General features: G+C 45.7%; 1 protein-coding gene across 6 annotated transcripts in view; it reads right to left on the minus strand.

Annotated features, from left to right (window-relative positions):
• The window catches only part of cchcr1 (coiled-coil alpha-helical rod protein 1), a 41,469-nt gene extending 18,711 nt beyond the window's left edge, over nucleotides 1-22,758 (minus strand). For 3 of the 6 annotated variants that reach the window (XR_005946036.1, XM_041213010.1, XM_041213009.1), the window contains exons 1-12: nucleotides 22,557-22,723; nucleotides 19,999-20,218; nucleotides 15,747-16,257; nucleotides 12,417-12,592; nucleotides 11,466-11,601; nucleotides 9,933-10,043; nucleotides 8,185-8,328; nucleotides 7,070-7,180; nucleotides 6,016-6,122; nucleotides 4,646-4,758; nucleotides 4,076-4,154; nucleotides 3,780-3,904 (exon numbers count right to left, since the gene is read on the minus strand). Coding sequence is in view for 5 of the 6 variants with exons in the window: in XM_041213010.1 (XP_041068944.1) it covers nucleotides 3,780-3,904; nucleotides 4,076-4,154; nucleotides 4,646-4,758; nucleotides 6,016-6,122; nucleotides 7,070-7,180; nucleotides 8,185-8,328; nucleotides 9,933-10,043; nucleotides 11,466-11,601; nucleotides 12,417-12,592; nucleotides 15,747-16,257; nucleotides 19,999-20,218; nucleotides 22,557-22,635 (1,912 nt within the window). In the remaining variant the exon portion in view is untranslated. Of the gene's footprint in view, nucleotides 1-3,779; nucleotides 3,905-4,075; nucleotides 4,155-4,645; nucleotides 4,759-6,015; nucleotides 6,123-7,069; nucleotides 7,181-8,184; nucleotides 8,329-9,932; nucleotides 10,044-11,465; nucleotides 11,602-12,416; nucleotides 12,593-15,746; nucleotides 16,258-19,998; nucleotides 20,219-22,556 lie in introns of all 6 variants that reach the window. The other 3 variants (XM_041213011.1, XM_041213013.1, XM_041213012.1) reach the window with 3 other exon arrangements.
• Nucleotides 22,759-26,467: the final 3,709 nt, after the last annotated feature.

Raw genomic sequence — 26,467 nt, forward strand, 5'->3', positions numbered from 1 at the left:
ACATTGAAAGGACATTAGTCAACCAGACGGGTTTTTATGACAATCAATGATAGATTTATGGTTCATTACTGAGGCTAGCTTTCAATTCCAGATTTTATTAATTGCATTTAAATTCTACCAGCTGCTGTGGTGAGATTTGAACCCGTGTCCCCAGAGCATTAGCCCGGGATTCTGGATTACTAGCCCAGTGACATTACCACCAAACCACCATCTCCCCCCCCAATATGTAATATATAAAATGAAAATATATAGTGCAGTTAACTTCAAACACAGTGCCTCTGTGAGCTGAACATTTGGCGTAAACAGAGACTTGCAGGGCAGTACAGACCCATGAAATTATAGTTGGATGACTTTGTCATTCAGGCTAAGCACCTCCCCCACTAACCATTTCACAAAGCTCGATGGTTAGGGAGAGGGGGCGTGAAGTGGGCTCACTGCCGGTAACTAGACAAGAGCAAGGGAATCTGATAATGCAAAAGTGCATTAAATTTTCGCCTACCCAGAGGTGGAGAGAGATCGAATGACAGGCCCGTGACCACACTGCAGTCACTAGTCCTTGTGGATTTGTCACTATGTGAATAGCAATGATCGCTGAGTTAATCCATTCACGCCTGCCTGCCTCAGAGCTCCATGAAACTCAGTCTCTCTCCTTTGTCTGGTTTCCTTTCAGCCCATCTGCCTGCCGTTTCTAGCTTCCTCCTTTTCTTAAACCGCAGGGCCCTGTGAAAGGTGTGTGTAATCCCAAGCCCATCCATTAACCACACAAACATTTTCCATTTTTAGTTGAGAAGTTGGTTTAGTTTACATGCCTCAATAACTATCTCATGCTATATCTAGTAGTGGGAGTTGACAGGAGGTCAGTAACCCGAATCAGTAATCGGACAGTAATTTGGAACTGCAGTTCCACCCATTTTCCCTCACCGCTTTAGCCTAGGAGCACTGAGGATAATTGCAGACACATTAGCCTCACTGTGGTTGATATCTGCTAACTCAGAACAATCCAGGGGACCTGCTGGCCTGCATAACTTGAGCCCACTTGGCCTGTTGTTTCTGTGCTGGCTCTACGAAGCAGCAATACACCTCATGCCACTCCCTTGCCTTCTCCCCGTGGCCCTGCACGTTCTTCTGTTTCAGACGATAATCCAACTCCTTCTTGGAAGCCTCAATTAAATTCGCCTTTACCACACACTCAGACAGTGCATTTCATACCCTAACCACTCAACTGACCCTGTCTCCAACACACTCTCAGACAGTGCATTCCAGACACTAACCACTCGATTGACCCTGTCTCCACCACACTCTCAGACAGTGCATTCCAGATCCTAACCACTCGATTGACCCTGTCTCCACCACACTCTCAGACAGTGCATTCCAGATCCTAACCACTCGATTGGCTCTGTCTCCACCACACTCTCAGGCAGTGCATTCCAGATCCTAACCACTCGATTGACCCTGTCTCCACCACACTCTCAGACAGTGCATTCCAGATCCTAACCACTCGAATGACCCTGTCTCCACCACAATCTCAGACAGTGCATTCCAGATCCTAACCACTTGATTGGCTCTGTCTCCACCACACTCTCAGACAGTGCATTCCAGATTCTAACCACTCGATTGATCCTGTCTCCACCACACTCTCAGGCAGTGCATTCCAGATCCTAACCACTTGATTGGCTCTGTCTCCACCACACTCTCAGACAGTGCATTCCAGATTCTAACCACTCGATTGATCCTGTCTCCATCACACTCTCAGGCAGTGCATTCCAGATCCTAACCACTCGATTGACCCTGTCTCCACCAGACTCTCAGACAGTGCATTCCAGATCCTAACCACTCGATTGACCCTGTCTCCACCACATTCTCAGACAGTGCATTCCAGAGCCTAACCATTCGCTGCTTGAAGAAGCTTTTCCTCATGTTGGCAATGGGTCTTTTGCCACTTGCCTTAAATCTGTGCCCTTTTGTTCTTTATTGTTCCACTGTTTTGAACAGTTTCTCCCTATCTTCTCCGTCCAGACCCCTCATGATTTTAAAGAAAAATTGCATTTATACAAATCCTTTCAAGACCTTTGGGTGTCCCTGAGCACTTTACGGGTAATTAAGTACGGCTATAGTCATGTAGGAAACATGACAACTTGCACACAGAAATGTCACTTAGCTCGGTGGGTAATGCATTCAGCCAGAAGGCCATAGGTTCAAGTCTCAAACCAGCACCTTGAGCACAAAATCCAGACCAACCCTCCCAGTGCAGTCTGAAGTCGTGCTACACTGTCAAGAGGTGATGTCTTTTGAAATGATTAAACTGACTCCTCAGGTGGGCATGAAAGATCCTATGGCCATAATTTTGAAGGCGAGCCAGGGTTCTAATTAGTGCCCTAACCAATTTCCATCCCTCAATCAAAATCACTAATACAAATGATCTGGTCATCATCTCATTACTGTTTGTGGGAGCTTGCTGTGTGTAAATTGGCTGCCATGTTTCCTATATTACAACAGGGAATGCACTTCAAAAGCAGGTCACCAGGATATCCTCAGGTTAACAAAGGCACGATATAAACGTAAGTTCTTTCTTTCTGAAATGGTGACCCTCCCCACTCCCACCTTCTCCCTTTTCCTCCTTAAAGTGCTGACCTTGTGCTGATGGGTATCTGATTGGCATCATCCCTTGGGTACTTCAACACTTTGCATACAGACCTTGGCAGTGAGTGTCAATGGTGTGGTCCACGGTGGAAGGGGCCAGGGTTATAAGACGTACCCCCATCAGGTCCTCACTCTATCTTCTCATATTCCATTACCTTGCAAAGGTGAAGGCATGGGCATTCAAGTGCTGAACCTTGGATAGTTTTCTCCACTCGACAACCAATCCTTTCTCCCTTTACTCCACAGCCCTGGCTAAGATCAACTAACTCAGCTCAGAGCAAGGACCAAACAATCTGGATGGTTTGACTAGCGAGTGTACAAGCCTTGCCAAACTGTCCAGGCTGCTCTCGTGGTCTCATTAGAAATACAAGCTGGAGGTTTCTCACCTTCTTCAGCTACAGGGAGCTGAACAGGGCTGAAATACACAGCACTCTGGGCAGTTTCGCCTCTGGGCAGTTTTGTCAGTATAGAATTTAATGTGAATGCAGTTTGAGTTTCAGCTGTTTTGCTCACTTTGGGCTGAGGAAAGGACTTTGTGACAGCTAATCACACTTTGACCATGCGCTGAGAGCTGCTTGAACTGCCTATGGTCATAGGATCAGGAGGAGGCCATACGGCCCCTTCATTCCTGTTCCACCTGTCAATTAGATCATGTCTGAGCCGCATCTTAACTCCTTCCAACCATCTTAGTCCCATAACCCTTAGCATCCTTGTCCCTAACTAAAATCTATCAATCTCGGTTTTGAAATGCTCAGTTGGCCCCGAGCTCAGCAGCTTTCAACGGGGGTTGAGAGTTCCAGATTTCCTCTTCGCTTTGTGTGAAAAAGTGCATCCTGACATCAGCCCTGAATGGCCTAGCCCGAATTTTAACATTACACCTTATTGTTCTGGACTCTCCCATCAGAGGAAATAGTTTCTCTTCACCCACCCTCTTGAATCGTCTTAAACACGTCAGTTAGATCACCCCCTTAATCTTCCATACTTGAAGGATACAAGCCAAGTCTTAATATGGTTTAAGTGACGCCTTTGTAATCGATGCCTGTGATAATGGCAAATTGGCCAAAATTACTGGTTGTTCGAGTCAAAGCGTTAGGAGGCCATTGGGAGGGTTTCCTTCGGGAGGGTGACAATGTACCTACACTTTAGCCTGGCCTCAGCAACCTTCTTCTCGATCAGCTGGGAGTTCCGCTTCAACTCAGCTGCCAACTGGTCTCGTTCCCCATTCAACAGCTCGAGCTCCTTCTCTAGATCCTCGTAGGAACGCCTGTGGGGGCAAAGCACGAGAGCCATTGAGGGTGGGTGGGCTTGCGACTGTTCACCTGGCCCCCGGCAGCAAAAAAAAAGGCGGCTATGCAAAAGTCACGTTGGGAGCAGAGGGCGCTCAACAGGAAGCACTGTACCCCTAAAGAGGGTGCAGCGTTGGCGCAGTACTGACCCGCTGAAATCAGATCCCGCCTCTCCACTCTTCTCCTGCAGCTGCAGCCGTATGAGAGCATCCTTCCGAGCGACTAACCCTGGACAAAGCGAGACAGAGACCGTCACAAACCGCACCCGCACTCGGTGGCCGCTTCCCCGGTCACAGGCGTTCTCCTGCATCGTCCCATTTACCCGAATGCTCTGTTTTTGGCTGAGATACCAACCCGTTGCTACTTTTAAAGCCTGTGTGCCAGACAGGGGGTCCCAATGTTTGTTAGCAACAAGAGCGCAAGCTGGGGGCTCGGTGGGTTTAACCGGGGAGCGGCTGGATAACAGGCGAGAGAGCCCCAGGCCTTGATTCCAGATTTCAGCTGGCAACAAAGGTTCTACAGTCGTGTTAGGAAGGGGATGAGCAAGGGGATCAGCCCATCATCCCCTGCTCCTCATTGTTGTCCAATGATTCCTGCTGGGAAATGCCTGGGCATAGTTGTCGCAGGACAAAGTTGCATTCAATTAGAAAGTTTCCATGTGTTCCCAGAAGCCGAATGACAGGAAACTTGATCTAATTTGACTGATAAAGATTGCTCACCGTGAATAGTATCAATCCGCTTGTTGGCAAAGGTCACCCTCTGTCCCAGGTTCACCAAACGACACAAGGCCTTCCTCAGTTCTGCCTCCTGGTCCAAGAACTTCTGATAAAAGCTAAGGAGGTAACAAAAGGAAGTGCGCTTTGAATTGATCGATAGCGCAGTGGGTCAATGAGCCATTTACACCTGACACAATCCCAGATTCCGGCCGTAACTGGTCTTAATCTGGGCAGTGGCAAGTTAGCTCCCACACACTGGAAGCATGGAGTATCACACAGGGTAAGGAGAGCTTTGATATCCTCCCTTGTTTTTATTTTAAGTTCTCTCAGGGGATTGGACGTCGCTGGCAAGGCCAGCATTTGTTGCCCATCCCTAATTGCCCTTGAACTGAGTGGCTTGCTAGGTCATTTCAGAGGATAGTTAAGAGTCAGCCACCTTAATGTGGGTCTGGAGTCACGTGTAGGCCAGACCGGGTAAGGATGGCAGATTTCCTTCCATAAAGGACTTTCGAGAACCAATCGATGATAGTTTCATAATAATTCCAGGTTTAATTGAATTTAAATTCCACCAGCTGCTATGGTGGGATTTGAACCCATGTCCCCAGACCATTAGCTGGAGTCTCTGGATGGCTAGTCCAGTGACATTACCACTACGCCACCATCTCCCCATGTATAACATTTTTAGGGGAAGACACCAAGGGAACTTAGTACCAGTCAACCAAATAACACCCCTCCCCGCCAACCAAACCCTTCCAACACCAACAAAACAATTTATATTGCACCTTTAATGTAATAAAATGCTCCAACGCCCCAAGGAGGAGCGCAGATATCTCGGAATTTTGGCGGGGGGGCTGGAGCAGATTACAGAGATTGGGAGGGCCATCAGGAATTGAGAACAAGGGTGAGATTTTAAAAATCGAGGCACTGCTGGGAGCCAGTGTAGTATAGCGAGCACAGCGGTGATAAGAGAACAGGAGTTTGTACGAGTTACAACATGGCCGGTAGAGTTTTGGATGATATCAAGTTTCCGGAGGGTAGAATGTGGGTGGCCAGCCAAGAAGGTGCTGGGATAGTGAAGTCTCAAGGTAACAAAGGCATGGCTGAAGGTATCAGCAACAGATAAGCTAAGAGATGAGCTGAGACAGGAGCGAAATGAGGCGGTGTTAGAAAGGTGGAATTAGGCGGTCTTAGTGACAGCACAGGTATGTGGCAAGAAGTTCTTCCCACTAATCAATGCCCCAGTCTTTCCACTGGGGTATGGTATTGGCCACGAGTGGAGTAAGTTAGATACAACACTGCATCCCAGCAACAACTTTCAATTTGGCTAATCAATTTGCAATGAGATATTCAGCACTAACGTGCCTTCCTTCTACCTGCTCACCACCTCCTTGAGGCGGCACAGAGTATTCTCAGCTCGGTCTGCCTTCCCCCGAAACCTCATTGTATCATTCTGAGCGCCTGCTAATTCCTCTTGGAAAGTCTGGAAGAGAAAACACAATAGATTACAGACATAAGAGAGAGGGCAAGAGAGAGAGAAGAAATGAAGACAGCAAAGGACAGAAGAAAAAATAAATAATTGTGTACCCAGTTCACACTGTACATTGAGTGTCACTGGAAACTAAATTAAAGTAGCCCATTGTGATAAAGAAAATGTTTTAATTATGCTAAAGAAAGGTGTGCATTTTTATAGCGACTTTTAGAACCTCAGGATGTCCCAAAGTGCTTTAAAGTTGAAGTGCCATCACTGTTGTAAAGTAGGAACTGCAGCAGTCAGTTTACACAAAGCAGGCACCCACAATCACAAACATGCGAACACAAGAAATAGGAGCAGGAGTTGACCCTACAAACCCTAGAGCCTGCTCCACCATTCAATATGATCATGGCTGATCTTGGACCTCAACTCCATTTTCCTAACTGCTCCCCATATCCCTTAATTCCCTGTGAGATCAAAAAATCTGTCTATCCCAGCCTTAAATGTATTCAACGATGGAGCATCCACAACCCTCTGGGGTAGAGAATTCCAAAGATTCATAACCCTTTGAGTGAAGAAATTACCCCTTATGTGACAACGATCAGATAATGTGCTTTCAGTGAGGGGTAAACATTGGGTAGCACACCAGAACTCTCCTGCTCTTTTTCAAAATATTGGCATCAGATCTTTTATGTCCACCTGAGAGGACAAATGGGGTTTCGGTTTAATGCCTCACCTGAAAGACGATACCTTCTGACAGTGCAAAGCCAGAACTGCCAGACTAGGTTTTGTGCTGTGGAAATTTGGACGCACGCCTTCAGGTGATATCTGAAGCCATAGTAAGGGTCTTTCAAAGCAGAATTTGATAGATGAAGAAAAGAAGCCTCTAATATAAAACTTAAATGCTTACACACACATGCATGCGCACGCACACACAGTCTCAGTTGGCTCCTCACCTGCTTTTGCACTCGCTCCATGTTCATCTCTGCAGTCCTGTCTTCTAAGCTGTGTAGGAGCACTGCATGTTCCTGATCTTTCATCCTGAGCTCCTCCTCCAGGTTTGCAATCTGTACCAGTACAAAGAGTATGAGCTTTGTGAAAGTTTCATGGTAAAATACATCTCTGCCAAGAAAACATCAAGATGACAAAGCAGGTATCCAGCCACATCAAGGATACTTTATGCCTCTGTGTGACTTGCTGAATTGTTTTTGGAAAAGGCATGGCTTTAGAGGTGACCTCCTTTACGTTTTTGAGATTTTAAAGAGAATTGGCAACCAATGTGGGCAATTTGCTCACTGTGAAAGTAATAGGCGAGTATGATATAAAAATTAGGAATTTGGGATGAAGAGAAAAAAAGTTGCGTGGAATGTTTATGCTTCAAGAGTTACATAATGGAATAAGTCACCAGGGAAAGCGAGTGGGTGAATCACACAGTTCAGGAACCGATGAAATGTAATTCTTAGGCTATGTAAGGCAAGAGCACAGTATGGGTTGCTGTTGATCTAAGAAAAACAGACTACTGATTTGGGCTTTTCATTTTTGGGAAACGTCAACAGAATTAAGCTCAAAAGCATTGGTTACAAAAAAAAATCACAGAACCTTAAGTCATAAAACCAATGACCCTGAACATTATGCTCCAGATTCATTAATTAATTCAATTTAAATTCTGCCACTGCCGTGGTGGGATTTGAACCCATGTACCCAGAGCAATAGGCTGGGTCTCTAGATTACTAGTCCAGTTACATTACACCACCACCTCCCCTAAAATAGTGCTTTTACCTGAGGGGGCAATCGGGGCCTCGTTTTAACATCTCATCAGAAATCTGGCATTGCCGACAATGCAGCACTTCCTCAGTACTGAACTGGGAGTGTCAGCCTGGATTGTGTGTTCAAATCTCTGGATCTTATTGACTCAGAGGCATGAGCTTTGAGCCACAGCCCATGCCGCTGACCACATTGTGGGATTCAGGCTGCAGAATGGCAGCTGAAATTTCCAGCACTTCCAATAGTGAGGTGGGATTCTGGGAATGTTTTTGTTTAATACAAAGGAACCGGCCAATCCAGTACATACCTTGACCTGGAGTTGGTTGATATCATTGGCGTGACTGATTTCCTGCGATTTCAGCTGCACCATCAGAGCAAACACCTTCTCTCGCCAGCGGGTCACCAGCAGTGGCCTCTTCCCACTGTCCCCATCCTGGGCATCCAGCTTGGGCTAGCAATAAAGACAGAAGAAATTCCAGCAACCCTGCGCCTTTGGTCATCTCCGAACGATGCTGCACAGAGGGACAGGATCTCTGACTCTCTTGCCTCATTGCTCCACTGTCAATACATAACTAGCTGTAGCTTTATGGTAGCACCTTGGCTTTGGAGTCAGAATGTCGTGGGCTTCAGGCCCCCTTCAGAATGCTCCCCACCCCCTGCCATTTGTTCTAGAATCTCCCAACAGAGGGAGATTAATTTCTCCCTAGCTACTCTATCAATCTTTAAAATCATCTTAAACAGTTCACTTCGAATTAACCTTTCGACTTCTATATTCAAGGCTAGTCAATGCTGCCTATCCAGGCACATGGAGTAGAATGTGAGAAAATGTTAACTTGACCGTTTTGACAGGAAGAATAGAAAAGCAGCATAGAATTTAAATGGAGAGAGATTGCAGGACTCTGAGGTACAGAGGGATCTGGGTGTCCTGGTACATGAATCAGGAGAAGTCACTATGCAGGTGCAGTAAGTGATTAGGAAGGCAAATGGAATGCTGGTGTTTGTTGAAAGAGGATTGGTGTATAAAAACAGGGATGTTTTGCTACAGCTGTACAGGATGTTGGTGATACCACATCTAGAGTACTGTGTACAGTTTTGGTCTCCTTATTTAAGGATGGATATAAGTGCATTAGAAATAGTGTAGAGAAGGTTCACTCAACTGATAGCTGCGATGGTGAGCGGTGGGGGTGTTAATCTTATGAGGAAAGGTTGACCTGTATACACTGAAGTTTAGAAGATAGAGAGGTGATCTTATTGAAACATATAAGATCTTGAGGGGACTTGACAGGATGGATGCTGTGAGGAGTTTCCCCTTATGGGAGTAACTAGAACTAGGCGACACAGTTTAAAAATAAAGGGTCTCCCATTTAAGACGGAGAAGAAAAGAATTTCTTTCTCTGAGGGCTGTAAATCTTTGGAACTCTCTTTCCCAGAGAGAGGCAGAGGCAGGAGCATTGAATATTTTTAAGATAGAGGTAAATAGAGTCTTGATTAACAAGGGATTCGAAGGTTATCGAGGGCAGCTGGGACTGTGGAGTTGAGGCCACAATCAGATCAACCACGATCTTATTGAATGGCGGAGCAGGTTCAAGCGGCCGAATGACCCAGAATTGCTAATAATTCATATGTTCGTATGGCTTTAAAATTTAACCCTTGCAGCCCTGAAACCGTTTTGATGAATGGTGGGGGGGGTGGATAATATATACAAATGACATGAACTTGGACAGTGACTGGTGAATGTGCCTTCCCTTGTCCTCACTTGGCACCCACCCGTCTGTTTTCAACAGAAGACGGTGGATGGTGACCAGAAGTGGAAATATTAGCTGTTTTCTCCTGCCCCCAGCCCAGGAGCTGTAAGGCTAATTGTCTTGCACCAGGCTAACTGAGCGCGAGCTGGGGATCGAAACTTGATTTCTCATGGTCATAACTCAGTTCATTGCTGTTAATTTTTTTAAAAAATCTGAATCCCATTGGTTAATAAAATGAATTGTACACAAGGTCCCGTTGGGAGTTCTCAGCTCCTGCTTCCTGTCTAGAGCCCAGGCTGTTGCCGGGTACCTTTCTGCTGCAGTCACTTTCCTGGATGGCAAGAATGTCAGTCAGTGATCTCAGCCGTACATTCAGGAGTTCCGCTGTGGCTCTCAGTGTCTCACGCTCCTTCTCCAGATACTGTCGAATCAAAGGGGCACAACAGTAACTTGGTCAGCTTGAGTCAAATCAAACGGCTGCAAAGAAAGTCACAAACTTTACCACACAGACTGCAGCGGTTCAAAAGGGCAGCTCACCACCAGCTTCACAAGGGAAATTGGAGGGAGGAGACAGACAGACAATAAATGCTGGCCTTGCCAGCGAAGCCTCCATCCCACTAATGAATACATTTTTCTACAAGGTGGAAATTGGGCGGAATAGAACTGACTATCTACACAATATTCAATTCTGATAGAATGAAATGTTGAGCAGGTCGGGGTAATGAGTGGCCAATTTTGCGCAACCATCAAAAGCAAGTTTCTATCCCAATAATTTTCCTGCTTGTTTTGGTCAGTTAAAACCCTCACTGTGTATTCATTATGGCACTAGCCCAACCTAGGGCTGTCCTAGGCCCAACCACTTTCAGCTGCTTCATCAATGACCTTTCTTCCATTCAAAGTGTGTTTCATTCTCCACCCTCAACCATTCCTTCTGCGACACCCTGATCCACTCCTCAATCACTCTGAACGTTCACGGAATGTTCAGCACCATTCGCGACTCCTCAGATACTGAAGCAGTCCCTGTCCAAATGGAGCAAGACCTGGACAATATCCAGGCTTGAACTGACAAATGGCAAGTAACCTTCGTGCCACACAGGTGCCAGGTAATGACCATGTCCAACGAGAGAGAATCTAACCATCACCCCTTGACATTCAATGGCATTACCATTGCTGAATCCCCCCACTATCAACTGGGAGTTACCATTGACCAGAAACTGAACTGGACTAACCATATAAATACTGTGGCTACAAAAGCAGGTCAGGGGCTAAGAATCCTGTGGCAAGTAACTCACCTCCTGACTCCCCAAAGCCTGTCCACCATCTACAAGGCATAAGTCAGGAATGTGATGGAACACTCTTGACTTGCCTGGATGAGTACAGCTCTAGCAACTCTCGAGAAGCTTGGCATCATCCAGGATAAAGTAGCCTGCTTGATTGGCACCACATCCACAAACATTTACTCCCTCCACCACTGACTCACAGTGGCAACAGTGTGTACCATCTACAAGATGTACTGCAGGAACTCACCAAGGCTCCTTAGACAGCACCTTTCAAACCTACGACCACCAATATTTAGAAGGACAAGGGCAGCAGATGCATGGGAACGCCACCACCTGGAAGTTTCCCACCATCCTGACTGGAAATATATCACCGTTCCTTCACTGTCGCTGGGTCAAAATCCTGGAACTCCCGGTGCACCTACACCACATGGACTGCAGTGGCTCAAGAAGGCAGCTTACCACCAGCTTCTCATGTGCAATTAGGGATGTGCAATAAATGCTGGCCTAGCCAGCGAAGCCCACTTCCCATGTATGAATATCAAAAAATACCCAGCCAGACTAACCTGCACCCTGTTAATCAGCTCCTCCTTCTCCTGTCGGGATTCCTCCAGCTGCTTCTCGTCCGGCACCAGTTGTCCTATGTACATACGGAGTTGATGGATCAAGGAATTTTGGGATTCCAACTCGTGCTTTGTTTTACTGACAGGGTGAAAGGAAGAAAGGGGTAGCTATTTAAAGGCACCTTTCACAGCCTCATTAAGTGCCTCATCACCAACTAATTATTTCTGAGGTACAGTACAAGTACTGCTGCTACAAAGACAAATCCAGCACAGCAAGGTCCCAAAAACAATAAGATAAACGACCAGTTAATTAGTTTTGGTGGTGGTAGCTGAAGGAGGAGTGTTGGCCAGAACATAAGAACCTAAGAAATAGGAGCAGGAGTGGGTCATTTGGCCCTTCGAGCCTGTTCCGCCATTCACTAAGATCATGGCTAATCTTCTACCTCAATTCCACCTTCTTACACTATTCCCACATTCCTAGATTCCCTGGGTATCCAAAAATTCAACCATCTCTGTCTTGAGTGTACTGAACGATTGAGCATCCATAGCTCTTTGGGGCAGAGAATTCCAAGATTCTTGGGAGAAGACACTTCTCCTCATCTTCATTTTAATTGGACGACCCTTAATCGGAGACTGTGGCCCCCCTCGTTCTAGACACCCAGGTTAAACATCCTCATAACATCAACCCTGCCAAGTCCCTTAAGGGCATTATATGGTCCAATGAAATCACGTCTCATCCTTCTAAATTCGAGGAAATATAGACCTAGTCCACTCAATCTCTCATCGTGTTACAAATCTTGAGGTGGATGTGCACCTCAGCTCAGTCCAGATTATGTGTTCAAGTTCCAGATTGAGTTGCTGAAACTCTGGCAAATCCATGACCTCCTGAGTGCGGGGAGGGGGAATAGAGCGAACTCAGCCAGACCGACACAGTCAATAAGCCGACTCGCTTACCTCAAATCCTCCTGCAAGGCGTCCCGCTCCTGACCGGCTACCTCAAGCTTCTCGCTGAAGCACGCCGCGTCCCGCTGTCCCTTCTTTCGGCTCCGCCTCAGCTCTTCCTCCAACTCTGCCAGCGTCTCCCGGAGGGCAGTGCACTCTTTGTCATGAGACTCTGCCGAGTGTGACAGCTGTTAGGGGGACGAGACGCAAAGAGTTTTCTTTGGTAGATGAGAAAGGCAGTTTGGCCCATACAAACTCTTTCATCCTTAAGGACCATGAAGCTACCACATACTGCACCCCAACCCCCACCCCACCCCACCACCAACACCACCCCACCCCACCACCACCACACGACCCCACCACCACCACCCCCCCTCGCCACCACCCCCCCTCCCACCACCCCAAACCTGCAGCTTCTAAAGGGCTCCTATATGATTTCTGGGTTTCCAACCGCTCTACTCAACTCAAAAATCCAAATCATGTGCACGCAAGAAGCAGGAATAGACCATTCAGCCCATCGAGCCTGCCAATCTTCAACTTCCCAACCGCTCCCCATATCCCTTGATTCTTTGAGAGACCAAGAATCTGTTTGTCTCAGCCTTAAATATATTCAACGAATGAGCATCCACAACCCTCTGGAGTAAAGAATTCCAAAGATACTAGTGAAGTAGGGGGAGAAAGTGGCATAATGGTAATGTCACTGGAGTAGTAATCCAGAGGCCCAAACTAATGCTTTGGGGGACATGGGTTTAAATCCCACCATGGCAGTTGGATGACAATTCATAAATCTGGAATTAAAGTCTCAGTCGTGGTGACCATGAAAGCATTGTCAGTTGTTGTAAAACAAAACCCTCTGGTTCAGTAATGTCCCTCAAGGGGAGGAAATCTGCCATCCTTACCTCATCTGGTGTACCTGTGACTCCTGACCCACAGCAATGGGTCTGTTAACTGCCTTCTGAAACGGTCACGCAAGCTATGCAGTTCAAGGGCAATTAGGGATGGGCAACAAACGCTGGCCTTGCCAGTGACCCCACAAAAGAATAAAGAAGGAAACTTACAGAGCTAAGTCAGGAGTCAATCAGGGGAGAAACCTGGACTTTTCATCCTGAAGAGGAGCTATTTGTGACATAATCTCATCAAGTGTGACAGTGCCCACCAATTACATGCTTATGCGAGGCTCCCTATTCTGGGCTTACCATTCCATATCAGTCAATTACAAGCATGCAGTTTATAACATGTTAAACATGCCATTTATTTCAATAAATTCTTACTCGTTTTTAAAGGCTGCTGGTTTCAGCCAAAGTCAGGGCAGCTTTGATGAGCTGTTCACATATTGATTAACTAATGAGATTCTGGACATAACTGATATAGATAAAAGAGAGGCAGTCGCTAAGTAAAGACTTCTTGTTTTTAAAAAGTGTGTTGGTCACTTGCCCATTTAAAACTGATGTTTAACCCTTAAAGCGGGAAAATCGCACCAACACCAGGACACCTGCTGTGAGCAACGAGGACTGTAGGGAGTCAAAAAAGACAAATCTGCACTGTTACTTTGAAGTAAATTGGATAAAAAGGTCAAGGACTCACAGGTTCAAACCAGTGATCGGTGAGTTACAGCTGGTATCAGGGGGTTCTTCATGCAAAGAATGGTGCATAAGGGTAGAGGCTATGGGGTTGCTTCCACTGGCTGGAGGAATCTAAAACACAGGGGCACAGTCTCAGGATAAGAAGCTGATCATTTAGGCCTGAGATGAGGAGAAATTATGACAATCGATGGTGGTTGTCATGGTCACCATTAAAGAGGCTAGCTTTCAATTCCAGGTTATTTTTTATTGATTTGCACTTAAATCCACCAGCTGCCATGGTGGGATTTGAACCCATGTCCCCAGAGAATTTTTCTAGGCCTCTGGATTACTAGTCCAGTGACATTACCGCTGCACCACCATCTGCCCATAAATATTAGGGATCATTCTTGTGGCTCGTCCCTGCACTGCTTCAGTGGTTGACTGCCTCCTGTCTGTCTTAGTGCTCAGAACTGGATACAATAATCAATAGAGATTTGCTCAATGTCTCTCCGAACTTTCCTATTTTGTTGCTCCAGGTATAACGAACTATCCTCTTCTCTATTACGTTTTGGCTTCAAGCCTTATTGCATTGATTCCTCTCCTCTTGACTCCTTATATCCCAGGGCATCAAAGTAGGAGCCTCCTCAACTGCCTCAGTTTGCACTTTTTCTACACCACTTGGGGGGAAGAGTTTAAAATGCAAGCTTGGTATCAATGAATTTATTAATTCATCTTATCTTTTCTCCTACACTTGCAGCCTAAAAAGAAAGGACTTTCATTTAGAAGAGCAGAGAGAGAAAATTTATTCCCGCTGGATTTAAACTCATTGGAAATGAGAAGACATTTTTCCACTCAGCGCGTTGTCAGGATCTGGAACGCTCTACCTGAAAAGGTGATGGAAACTGGTTCCATAATGAATTGAAAGGGAGTTGGACAGGTGCCGGAAGGAAGTCATAGGGATTATTCACAAAGAGCAGGATTGTGGGATTAAGCACAACTACCCCTTGCAAAGAGGCAGCACAGACACAGTGGGCTGAATGGCCTCCTCTGTGCTGTAAATTTTGACAATATTGTACTTTCACACCTTCAGGGCTTCTCTGGCGCTTTACAGTCAATGAATTACTTTTGAAGTGTAGTCACTGTTAAAATATAGGAAATGTCTATTTGCATACAGCAAGCCCCCACAAACAAGCAATGATCAGATGAGCTGCTTTTAATGATAATAGTTGAGGGATTAATATTGGCCCAGCATGCCAAGAGAATTCTGAAACAAAAGCAAAAATAGCTGGAAAAACTCAGCAGGTCTGACAGCATCGGTGGAGAGGAAGACAGAGTTAACGTTTCGAGTCTATATGACTCTTCATCAGAGCTTTTGCCAAGAGAATTCCCCTGCTTGACTTCTAAATAGCGCGATGGAATCTTTTACATCCATCTAACAGGAGGAAGGGTCTCAGTTTAATACCTCATCTGAAAGACTGGCAGTGCAGCACTCCTTCAGTACTGCACTGCAAGTGTCAGCTTGGATTACGTGCTCTGGTCTCTAAAGTGGAGCTTGAACCCACAGTCTCTTTGAGTCAGAGATGAGAGCATTAGTCACTGAGCCAGGGCTAACACCTTGCTGGCGTTCTGCAATACAGCAGCCTGCTTTTGGCTCTTCTCATTAGTAAGAAGCCCAAGTACAGAGAGAATAAGCAAAAGGTAATGGCACCTTGAGGACTGTTGTGAGTGAACTGAGTTAAACCACAGAATTTCAACGACTCTTGTCCTCCCCAAACAATACCTCTGCTGTGCGTTGATACTGAGCTTCCTGTAGCCTGGCAATCTGTAACTGGCTGTCTTTTCTCTTTGTTTCAGCTTGCTTGGCCAACTCCTCTTGCAGGGCAGACAGCTCTTGCCGGTGGCGCTCTCTCAGCTCTTCCAGCTCGCTCCTCAGCTGCTCCACCTCCTCGCGTGAGCACGCCCGCTCCAACGCCAACTGGGTCTTCAGGCGCTGGATTTCTGCCCGCTGCTGGCTCTGTGCCTGCTCCACCTCGGCCTGGTACTGCAGCTGCAGCTGACCGGCCTCCAGCCTCCGCTCCCGCAGCTCGGCCCTCAGCTCCCCGAGCTGCTCGCCGAGGTGTGCTTCCAGGCTGTCCTTCTCTTCGATTGTGGCCGCCTGCCGCTGCACTGTGCTCCTCAGCAGCTTCGCATCCAACGTCAAGCGGTGGATTTCCCGTGTCTGCTCAGCGATGATCTCTGTCCGCTCAGCCAGTTCCCCGGGCCGCTTGAGGGCCATCTCCTGGTCCAAGGACCTGCACAGATCGGGAACAAGAAAACAAGTAATACAAAAGCAAAACACCATGGATGCAGAGAATCTTAAATAAAATTAGAAAATGCTGGGAATACTCAGCAGGTCAGGCAACATCTATGGAGAGAGAAATAGAGTTAACGCTTCAGGTTAATGAAACATCTCAGGGAACTCTGTTCCTCTCTCTCTCTCTTCACAGATGCTGCTTGTGCTGCTGGGTGTTTCCAGCATTTTTTGTTTTTACAAGAAACACATATTGTGGATTGAAACAGCTTATTAATTACTGGCCCCACGATTTCAGTAAAAGGTGCTTTGAAGCTTTGTGCTCTGTCCATTTGCAACATGAACAGCAGCAACACTCCCTCGAAGCTGCAGATGGAGACAAACAGGCTGGGTGCAAGAAGCGGTCCTTTTAAGACATACGCACGTGCATCTGCATGGCAATCTTAAAGGAACTACGCAGTGCAACAAACAGGCTGCACACAGCGAAAGGACATTAAAGGGAACCTAGCCCAGCAATGCGTGGTACTTATAGCACAGAACAGGTCATTCAGCACTACTGGCCTACGTTTGTGTTCATGTTCCACACGAGCTTTCTCCCACCTTACTTCAACTCATCCCAACAGCACGTCCTTCTATTCCTGCCTCCCTCACGTGCTTATCTAGCTTCTCCCTTAAATGCTTCTCTGGTAGTCTCAACTACTCCCTTTGGAGGTGAGTTTGCCCTCTGCGACAGCCTTCCATCTCGTGAGGCAATGGCCTGCGCCGTGGTGGTCAACTCTGTGCTGTGCATCGCCTGGTGCGGTTCAGGAGCCCCACTCTGACATGGCAGTCTCTGCTGCGTCTGCTGCAGAGGGAGACAGTGGGCTGAGAAGGTGTATGACTCGCTGGCCTCTGTTTCCTCTCGGCCCTCTTCTCAGCCAATTGAGCTTTTCGTTTCTGCTCACTTCTTCCAATGCCCCTCCAGGCTGTCGCAGCCATCAGCAACTATCTCACTATTTTCTGGGTAAAGAAGTTTCTCCTGAATTCCTTGTTGGATTTATTAGCGACGAGCTTATAATTGTGGACCCTCATTTCGAATGCCCCCACAAGTGGAAACATCTTCTCTACTTCTACCCCACTGAACCCCTTCATAATTTTGAAAACATCCATCAAGTCACCCCTCAGCCTTCTCTTTCCTGGAGAAAAGAGCCCCGCAAACCTTTCAGCCTTTCCTGATAGTTAGAACGTCAATCCCTCCCTACTCAGTTTGTGTTTGCAGACAGAAAATCGTGAACCTTCTGATGGTGACAACACCCAGAACCATTTGTGTTGATGAGTAAAGAATATCACACAAGCAGTTTACTAGCACAGTATTGAAGTGCCTGGTCTAACCAGTAGCTCTCTCAAACCGCTGCTAGAGGCATGACAGGCCAAATGGCCCCCTTCTGTATTGTATCACTCTATGATCCTTTTTTGAACAATCCTTATTAGAACAATATGTTAAATAGATCAACTGCTGTCCAAATGGCCGGTAATGGTAGCATTGTAGCTGAGATACCCAGACCAGACGATCTATACTGGTACAGCTGAGCCCCAGTTGAATAGTAGATCTTGCCAAAATGTATCCCGGTTAAGGACGGGAGAAGAATGAAATATCCGTCATTCCTCCCCAGTCCCAATCACTAAGAAACCAACAATCGATTGCAGTTCAGAGATATGGTGCCCTCCTGATTGAATAACCAGTAGATAAGGCTACTTCTTGCTTAGTGGATTCAGCCCAGTAATGGAGCAATCATTTACACATAGGAACAGGAGGAGACCTTGAACCTATTCCACCATTCAGTGAAACCTTGCCTGAACTGTGACCTGACTCCAGATATCTGCCTTGTTATCTTTGTTTAACGAACATCCATAAATCTCAGTTTTAAGATTAACAGCTGATCTCGTATCATTTGCCCAGGAAATCCTGTAAGGAGCTGAGGCTGGTGCTACCAAGTTTTTAAATTTGGAGCAGTACCAGTGACAGGAGAGAGGGAGGAAAAGGCAGTGGGAGAGTCATGGCAGGAGCGGGGCAGAGGATGGAGCAGGGCCAGCAGTCAGCAGTGTCTGGGCCTGACCTAGACCAGGACATATAGAAAAGAACAGAGGGCAGCAGTGGAGAAGAGGATATCAAGGGTCAATAAAAAATAAGTGGGGTACAAACAGTCAGCCAAGGGAAATTTTGACTGATTTTTTTTTTTTACATGCAAGGGGCTGTTGCCTTCTATTGTCTCTGGTGTATTTATGGGAAGGAGCCAGCAGGTAATCTTGCACTTATCTGCTGGGGGTGGCGGCACAGAGGGTGCCTTCTTAATTTTCTGTGTGATCACACTTGGCTCACTGACTGGTTACCATATATCTGGTATGGTAGTCCCCTGGTTGAAAAGGCTGTACTCCTCCCATAGATCTAAATTAGGGATACATGGGGCAGACCTATAGATCTCTGAGATAGGGGTATATGGGGCTGACCTATAGATCTCTGATATAGGGATATAAGGCCAGACCACTATTTACAATCTATATTAATGACTTGGATTCAGGGATACAAGGTACTATAGCTAAATTTGCAGATGACACCAAAATAGTTGCAACGAAGAAATAAGAAATTTACAAATGGATATGGACAGGTTAGGTGAATGGGCCAAAATTTGGCAGATGGAGTTTAACGTGGATAAGTGTGAGGTTATCCATTTTGGTCAGAAGAATAAAAAGGCGACTTATTATTTAAATGGAGAGAAACTTCAGAATGCTTCAGTGCAGAGGGATCTGGGTGTCCTCGTGCATGAATTGCTGAAAGCTAGTATGTAGGTACAGCAGGTAATAGGGAAAGCAAATGGAATTTTGGCATTTATTGCTAAAAGAATAGAGTATAAAAATAGGGAAGTGTTGCTGCAACTGTACAAGGCATTGGTGAGACCGCACCTGGAGTACTGTGCACAGTTTTGGTCCCCTTACTTGAGGAAGGATGTAGTTGCTTGGAGGCAATTCAGAGGAGGTTCACTAGATTGATTCCAGAGGTGTGGGGCTTGTCGTATGAGGAGAGATTGAGCAGTTTAGGCCTATACTCACTAGAGTTTAGAAGGATGAGAGGAGATCTAATTGAGGTATATAAGATGCTAAAGGGGATAGACAAAGTAGACATGGAGCGGATGTTTCCCTTTGTGGGACATTCTAGAATGAAAGGCCATAGATTTAGGCTAAGGGGTGGTAGAGTTAAATCAGAGATGAGGAGGAATTACTTTTCTCAAAGGGTCGTGAATCTGTGGACGCTGAATAACTTTAAGGAGGAGATAGACAGATTTTTAATTAGTAACGGGTTGAAAGGTTATGGGGAGAGGGCGGGAAATTGGAGTTGAGGCCAAAATGAGATCAGCCATGATCGTATTGAATGGCAGGGCAGGCTCGAGGGGCTGAATTGCCTACTCCTGCTCTTATTCTTATGTTATGTTATATTCTATAGATCTCTGAGATAGGGATATATGAAGCAGACCAACAGATCTCTGAAATACGAATTTATGGACCATACCCAGAGAGGCCTGAGTTATGGTTATATGGGACAGACCACTGATCCCTGCAATATGGATATGTGAGGCAGATCTATAGATCTCTGAGATAGGGATACAAAGGGCATCTCCATAAATGTTGTGAGACATGGATATGTGGGGAAGACCTATGGACCTGGTCAAAAAAGTTGGATGCCCCATTCTCTGGTCACGCACTGTACCTGGCTCTGCTGCAAATCTTTTCTGATTCGCTTCCTGCATGCCCTCTGAAGGTGTCCCTGTTTGACGCCATCTGCATCTCGCTCAGACGTTCATTTTCTTGCCGCAGTTCCAGGATCTCTTTGGTTGCCTTGGACAGAGCAGCCCAGGGGTCTGTGCCCACTGATGGTGGGGCAAGGCATCGACCCTCAAAGTGTGACGGAGGAATCAGGCCCTCCACTCCTGTCGATAAAGAAGTTAAGAGGCTCCATTAAAAACCTCAGCAACAGGCTGCTGGAAGAGCAGAAGTTTAAATCCTACACTCAGCTCTGGCTTAAATTATCCTCCTGGAAAGTAATTTATTGACTGGAGTCTACAAATAATAAGACGTTAACATACTTCCGTCTTTCAGGCCCGGAGACCTGTTGTGAAGATTTTTCTTGAAAGCTTGATGTTGTTACCACCTCAGTTGAAAGATCTCATAATCTCTGTTCTAACAAAAACAGCCCCAATTTTTGAGCCTCTCTTCAAACTTGTCTGTTCCCTGCCATCAGGCACATCCTTGTCAATCTGGGCTGCACCATCTCTATGGCCTCAATATATGTCCTAGTCTGGAGCCTAGCTGATAACAGTGCGGCAACTATGGCCTTACTAAGGTCTTAAACATTTTCAAAATTGTTCTATTAGCTATAGAGTGCATCATTCATAGTCTATATATAATTTCCAAAAATATGTCCAATATCTCATTTATAGATACAACACATTTGTACACCCACTATGAATACCCCATGTATATCTGTAACCAATGCAGTCGATAGTCTAGACTACACCATATATCTACATCTCAGGGATCTATAACTCTGCCCCGCACACCTCAGATATCCATATGTGTCCCATATAGCCATGCTTTAGGATCCTATACATCTGCCAATATATCCATATCATAGATACCTAAATGTCTACTCAATATGTGTACATTTAAGACCTCCACATGACCATTCTAAATATCCATGTTTCAGATATCTATATTTTCATTTTCTAGAGATTACAAATCTACTTCATATATTTATTTGTCAGATATTCATGTCCCAAACAGCAGTGTCTCAGGCATCTGTACACCTAATGATACATCCATATCACAAATAGCTAAATGTCTATTCGTTATGTCTACATCCCTCTGTAGGTCTGTCCCATCTCGCTATATCTAAGAGATCTATGTCTTTCCCACATATCTAGATATCATGACATTTATAGGAATGCCCCATATATTCATATCCCAGGAATCTCTAGGTCTTTCTCCAAAATCCATATCCCAGGGATCCATGGGTCTTTCAGCATATATCCTTGTCTCAGGAATCTATAGGTATTAACCCTACATCCATATCTCAGGGATCTTATAGTTCTTTCTCCCACACCATATGTTGTGGGACAAATACCACTCAAAAGTCCAGGACGGTTAAAGTCAGAAGTTCTTTACAAGCATGCAGGAGAAAGATTCAAGCTATAGAATCTCTCCAAAAAGCAGTTACAGTAACATACATTTATATACAGCACAGCTTAACTGCCTACATGCCCGAGCTTATTTTGCCTGCTCCTGGCCTTCTTGTGTGCCTGGTAAGCACGATCTATCATAATCTCACAGAAAGCAAGCTAGTGTGACAGTACAAAATGTAAGCACAGAAAACAGCTTAGGCTTATCAGCTACAGCGACTTCACCTCTAGTAAAACACGTCTAAAGAAAACAGGCCAGGTATGTAAGCTAAGGGTTGTGGAAAAATACATCAAACTGCTTAATAAGTGTAACTCATAGTAATTGTATCAACTTTTTATTTCACACATCATCATATCTCAGGGATCTAATGGTATTCCCCATATCTCGGGGATCTATAGATCTGTCCATATATATCAGCGATCTATGGGTCTTTCCTCATTCATCAGGGATCTATATGTCTTTGCCATATATCAGGGATCTATAGGTCTGTCCCCACATATCAAGGATCTATAGGTCATTCCCAATATATCAGGGATCTATAGGTCTTTCCCCATATATCAGGGGTCTATAGGTCTTTCCCCATATATCAGGGGTCTATAGGTCTTTCCCCATCTATCAGGGGTCTATAGGTCTTTCCCCATATATCAGGGGTCTATAGGTCTTTCCCCATATATCAGGGATCTATAGTTCTTTCCCCATCTATCAGGGATCTATAGTTCTTTCCACATATATCAGGGATCTATAGTTCTTTCCCCATATATCAGGGATCTATCGTTCTTTCCCCATATATCAGGGATCTATAGTTCTTTCCCCATATATCAGAGATCTATGGTTCTTTCCCCATATATCAGGGATCTATCGTTCTTTCCCCATTTATCAGGAATCTATATGCCTCACCCATACATCAGGGATCTATAGGTCTTTGCCATATATCAGGGATCTATAGGTCTTTGCCATATATCAGGGATCTATCGTTCTTTCCCCATATATCAGGAATCTATATGCCTCACCCATACATCAGGGATCTATAGATCTTTGCTATATATCTCTACCCCGGGACCTTGGGCTCTCGCTTGATGATGATTTTACCGCTTTGCCTGCTGCTGAAAGCTGCTGGCGGATCCAGTCCTTTACCCGGAGCCCGGCCCTGTCGCCTCCTGTCTGACATGGCTCCACTCGCTCACTATTTTCCTGCAGATCTGTATATTCTGCCTTTCCCTTTGCTCCCTCTCCCGCTTCTCATCACCGCCAAAGCGCTGGTGTTGCACCGGAAACAGTCCGACCTCCTGAGGGTGTCACCCCTTTAACCGTCCGGCTGGAATGATCAGCCAACAAACTGAAGAAATTGCATTCACATCGGATTTCTTTCTCTTTCACGGCCACCGGACCTCAAAGCGCTTTACAGCCAACAAAGTACTTCTTTTGAAGTATGGTCACTGTTGTGATGTCGGAAAGGTGGTAGCTAATTCAAAGTGAAACACGTGGATGATGGAGCAAAAGCAGAAAAAGCTGGAAGCTCTGAAGAGAAGTCACACAGACTCGAAAAGTTATCTGTCTCTCTCTCTCTCCACCCATGCTGTCAGAGCTGCTGAATTTTTCCAGCTTTTTCTGTTTTTGTTTCAGATTTCCAGCATCCACAGTGTTTTGCTTTTATATTATGGTGGATGATGGAGATCTGGAATTAAAAACAGAAAATGCTGGAAAAACTCAGCAGGTCTGGCAGCAGCTGTGAAGAGAGGAACAGAGTTAACGTGTCAAGTCCAATGTGACTCCTTCTTCGGAAGGAGATGGATCACATTGGACTTAAAATATTAACGTTGTTTCTCTCTCCACCCACAAATGCTGCCACTAGACCTGCTAAGTTTTTCCAGCACTTTCTGTTTTCATTATATGGCAACTAAACAGCAGCATGATACTAGCCAGATATTTTTATTTTGTGCATATTTGTGATGTTGATTGAGGGATAAATATTGGCCAGGACAAAAACTGATCTGCCCTTATTTAAGGGCCATGGGATTTACATGTACCAGAGAAGGCAAATGGAGACCTCAATTTAAAGTCTGATCTGAAAGACAGCCCCTTCACAGTGCAATATCCTCCCTCAGTACTGCACTGAAGTGTCAGCATTGATTTTTTAAAATTCATTTATGTTATATGGGCATTGCTGGCTAGGCCAGCATTTATTGCCCATCCCTAATTGCCATTCAGGTGGTGCTGGTGAGCTACTTTCTCGAACTGCTGCAGTCCCTATGGTGCAGGTACACCCACAGTGTTGTTAGGGAAAGAGTTCCAGGATTTTGACCCAGCGACAGTGAAGCAACGGCGATATATTTCCAAGTCAGGATGGTGAGTGGCTTGGAGGGGAACCTCGAGGTGGCGGTGATCCCATGTGTCTGCTGTCCTTGTCCCTCTAGATCTGCCAATTATGGGGTTGTAGATGATACACGTTGCTGTCAATGTTTGTCAGTGGTGGAGGGAATGAATGTTTGTGGATGGGGTGCCAAACAAGAAGACTGCTTTGTCCTGGATGGTTTTGAGCTTCTTGAGTGTTGTTGGAGCTGCACCCATCCAGTGATTTCAAGCTCTACAGCAATTATGGGGTTAAAATGGTTCCTGGATGCTAAGCTTATAAAATATCACAAACACATCTTGTGAGGACATCTTGCTGGATGATTGGTGTTTAGCACCCCTTTGGTCCAGCAAGTCTGTTCTGGACAGACCGGCTCAATGCTGATATTATTTCCACAATTGAAAACAATGGATCCTACCAGGATGAGCTGTCCCTGGCTCCCAAGTTGATCTTTATGTAAAGGCTTTCTCTCCTTCTATAACAGCGGTGAATGGACATTGTCTGGGGTCATTTGGTTATGACAATGGCTTCCTCCATTTCTTAATTAGATTACATGATGGTGGTTACCTGTGTCACTGTTGTGATGAATTCCAGTCCTTTTAATAGTATCAGTCCTGTTGTAGGCAGCACTGTGATTGTCACACAATTAGAATAATATATAAACTGCTTGAAACTCTATCGTTGGACATGCCTCCTGGCATGACCAGTCGAAGGTTGTCTCCCCACGGGTGCAAATAAAGACTGCTTCAGTGTTGAATCAAAGACCTGGTGTTGAATATTTATTTCAAATACTCCGCCACACCATCACACTCGTGACTTGTGCCTTGTAGATGGTGGACAGGCTTTGGGGATTCAGGAAGTGAGTTACTCACTGCAGGATTCCGATCCTCTGACCTGCTCTTGTAGCCATAGTATTTATGTGGCTAGTCCAGTTCAGTTTCTGGTCAATGGTAACCCCCAGGATGTTTGTAGTAGGGGATTCGGCAATGGTAATGTCATTAAATGTCAAGGGGCGATGGTTCGATGCTCTCTTGTTGAAGATGGTCATTTCCTGGCACTCATGTGGCATGAATGTTATTTGCCACTTGTCAGCCCAAAGCTGGATATTGTCCAGGTCTTGCTGCATTTGGACATGGACTGCTTCAGTATCTGAGGAGTTCTGAATGGTGCTGCAGATTGTGTAATCATCAGGGAACAGCCCCACTTCTGACCTTATGATGGAAGGAAAATCATTGATGAAGCACCTGAAGATGGTTGGACCGAGGACACTATCCTGAGGAACTCCTGCAGTGATGTCCTGGAACTGAGAATGATTGATCTCCAACCACCACAACCATCTTCCTTTGTGCTAGGTATGACTCCAACCAGTGGAAAGTTATCCCCCAGATTCCCATTGGCTCCAGTTTGCTACATTCGGTCAAATGCTGCCTTGATGTCAGGGGTGGTCACTCTCAGCTCACCTCTGGAGTTCAGCACTTTTCTCCATGTTTGAACCAAGGCTGTAATGAGGCCAGGAGCTGAATGACCCTGTTGGAACCCAAACTGAACAACAGTGAGCAGGTTATTGCTAAGCAAGTGCCACTTGATAGCGCTGTTGATGACCCCTTCCATCACTTTACTGATGATCACAAGTAGACTGATGGGGCTGTAATTGGCCAGGTTGGATTTGTCCTGCTTTTTGTGGACAGGACATACCTGGGCTATTTTCCTTTTAGCCGGGTAGATGCCAGTATTGTAGCTGTATTGGAACAGCTTGGCTAGGGGTACGGTAAGTTCTGGAACACATATCTTATGTACTATTGTTGGAATATTATCAGGGCCCATAACTTTTGCAGTATCCAGTGCCTTCAGCCATTTCTTGATATCACATGGAGTGAATTGAATTGCCTGAAGACTGGCATCTGTGATGCTGGGGACCTCCAGAGAAGGCTGAGATGGATCATCCACTTGGCACTTCTGACTGAAGATTGTTGTGAATGCTTCAGCTTTATCTTTTTCACTGATATGCTGGGCTCCCCCATCATTGAGGATGGGGATATTTGTGGAGCCTCCTCCTCCTCCAGTGAGTTGTTTAATTGTCCACCACCATTCACGGCCATGAGATTACGGATTGTGTTCAAGTACAATTCTACTGCTGCTGATGGCTCACAGCACCTCACTTGCCCAGTTTTGAATTGCTAGATCTGTTCAAAATCTATCCCACTTAGCACAGTGGTAGTGCCACAAAACACAATGGAGGGTATTGTCAATGTGACGATGGGACTTCATCTCCACAAGGACTGCGTGGTGGTCATTCCTACCGATACTGTCATGGACAGATGCATCTGCAGCTGGCAGGTTGGTGAGGATGAGGTCAAGTATGTTTTACCCTCTCATTGGTTCCCTCACCGCCAGCTGCAGACCCAGTCTAGCAGCTATGTCCTTTAGGACTCAGCTATTTGGTCTGTTGTGTTGCTACTGAGTCACTCTTGGTGATAGATGTTGAGGTTCCCCACCCAGAGTACATTCTGTGCCCTTGCCATTCTCACCTTCCTCCCTCTCTAATTATCATTTCCCACCTTGCTCCATTACCCCTTAGGAACATAAGAGCAGGAGTAGGCCATTCAGCCCATCGAGCCTGCTCCACCATTCAATATAATCATGGCTGATC

Source organism: Carcharodon carcharias, chromosome 19, assembly GCF_017639515.1.
Source record: "Carcharodon carcharias isolate sCarCar2 chromosome 19, sCarCar2.pri, whole genome shotgun sequence".
Taxonomy (NCBI): domain Eukaryota; kingdom Metazoa; phylum Chordata; class Chondrichthyes; order Lamniformes; family Lamnidae; genus Carcharodon; species Carcharodon carcharias.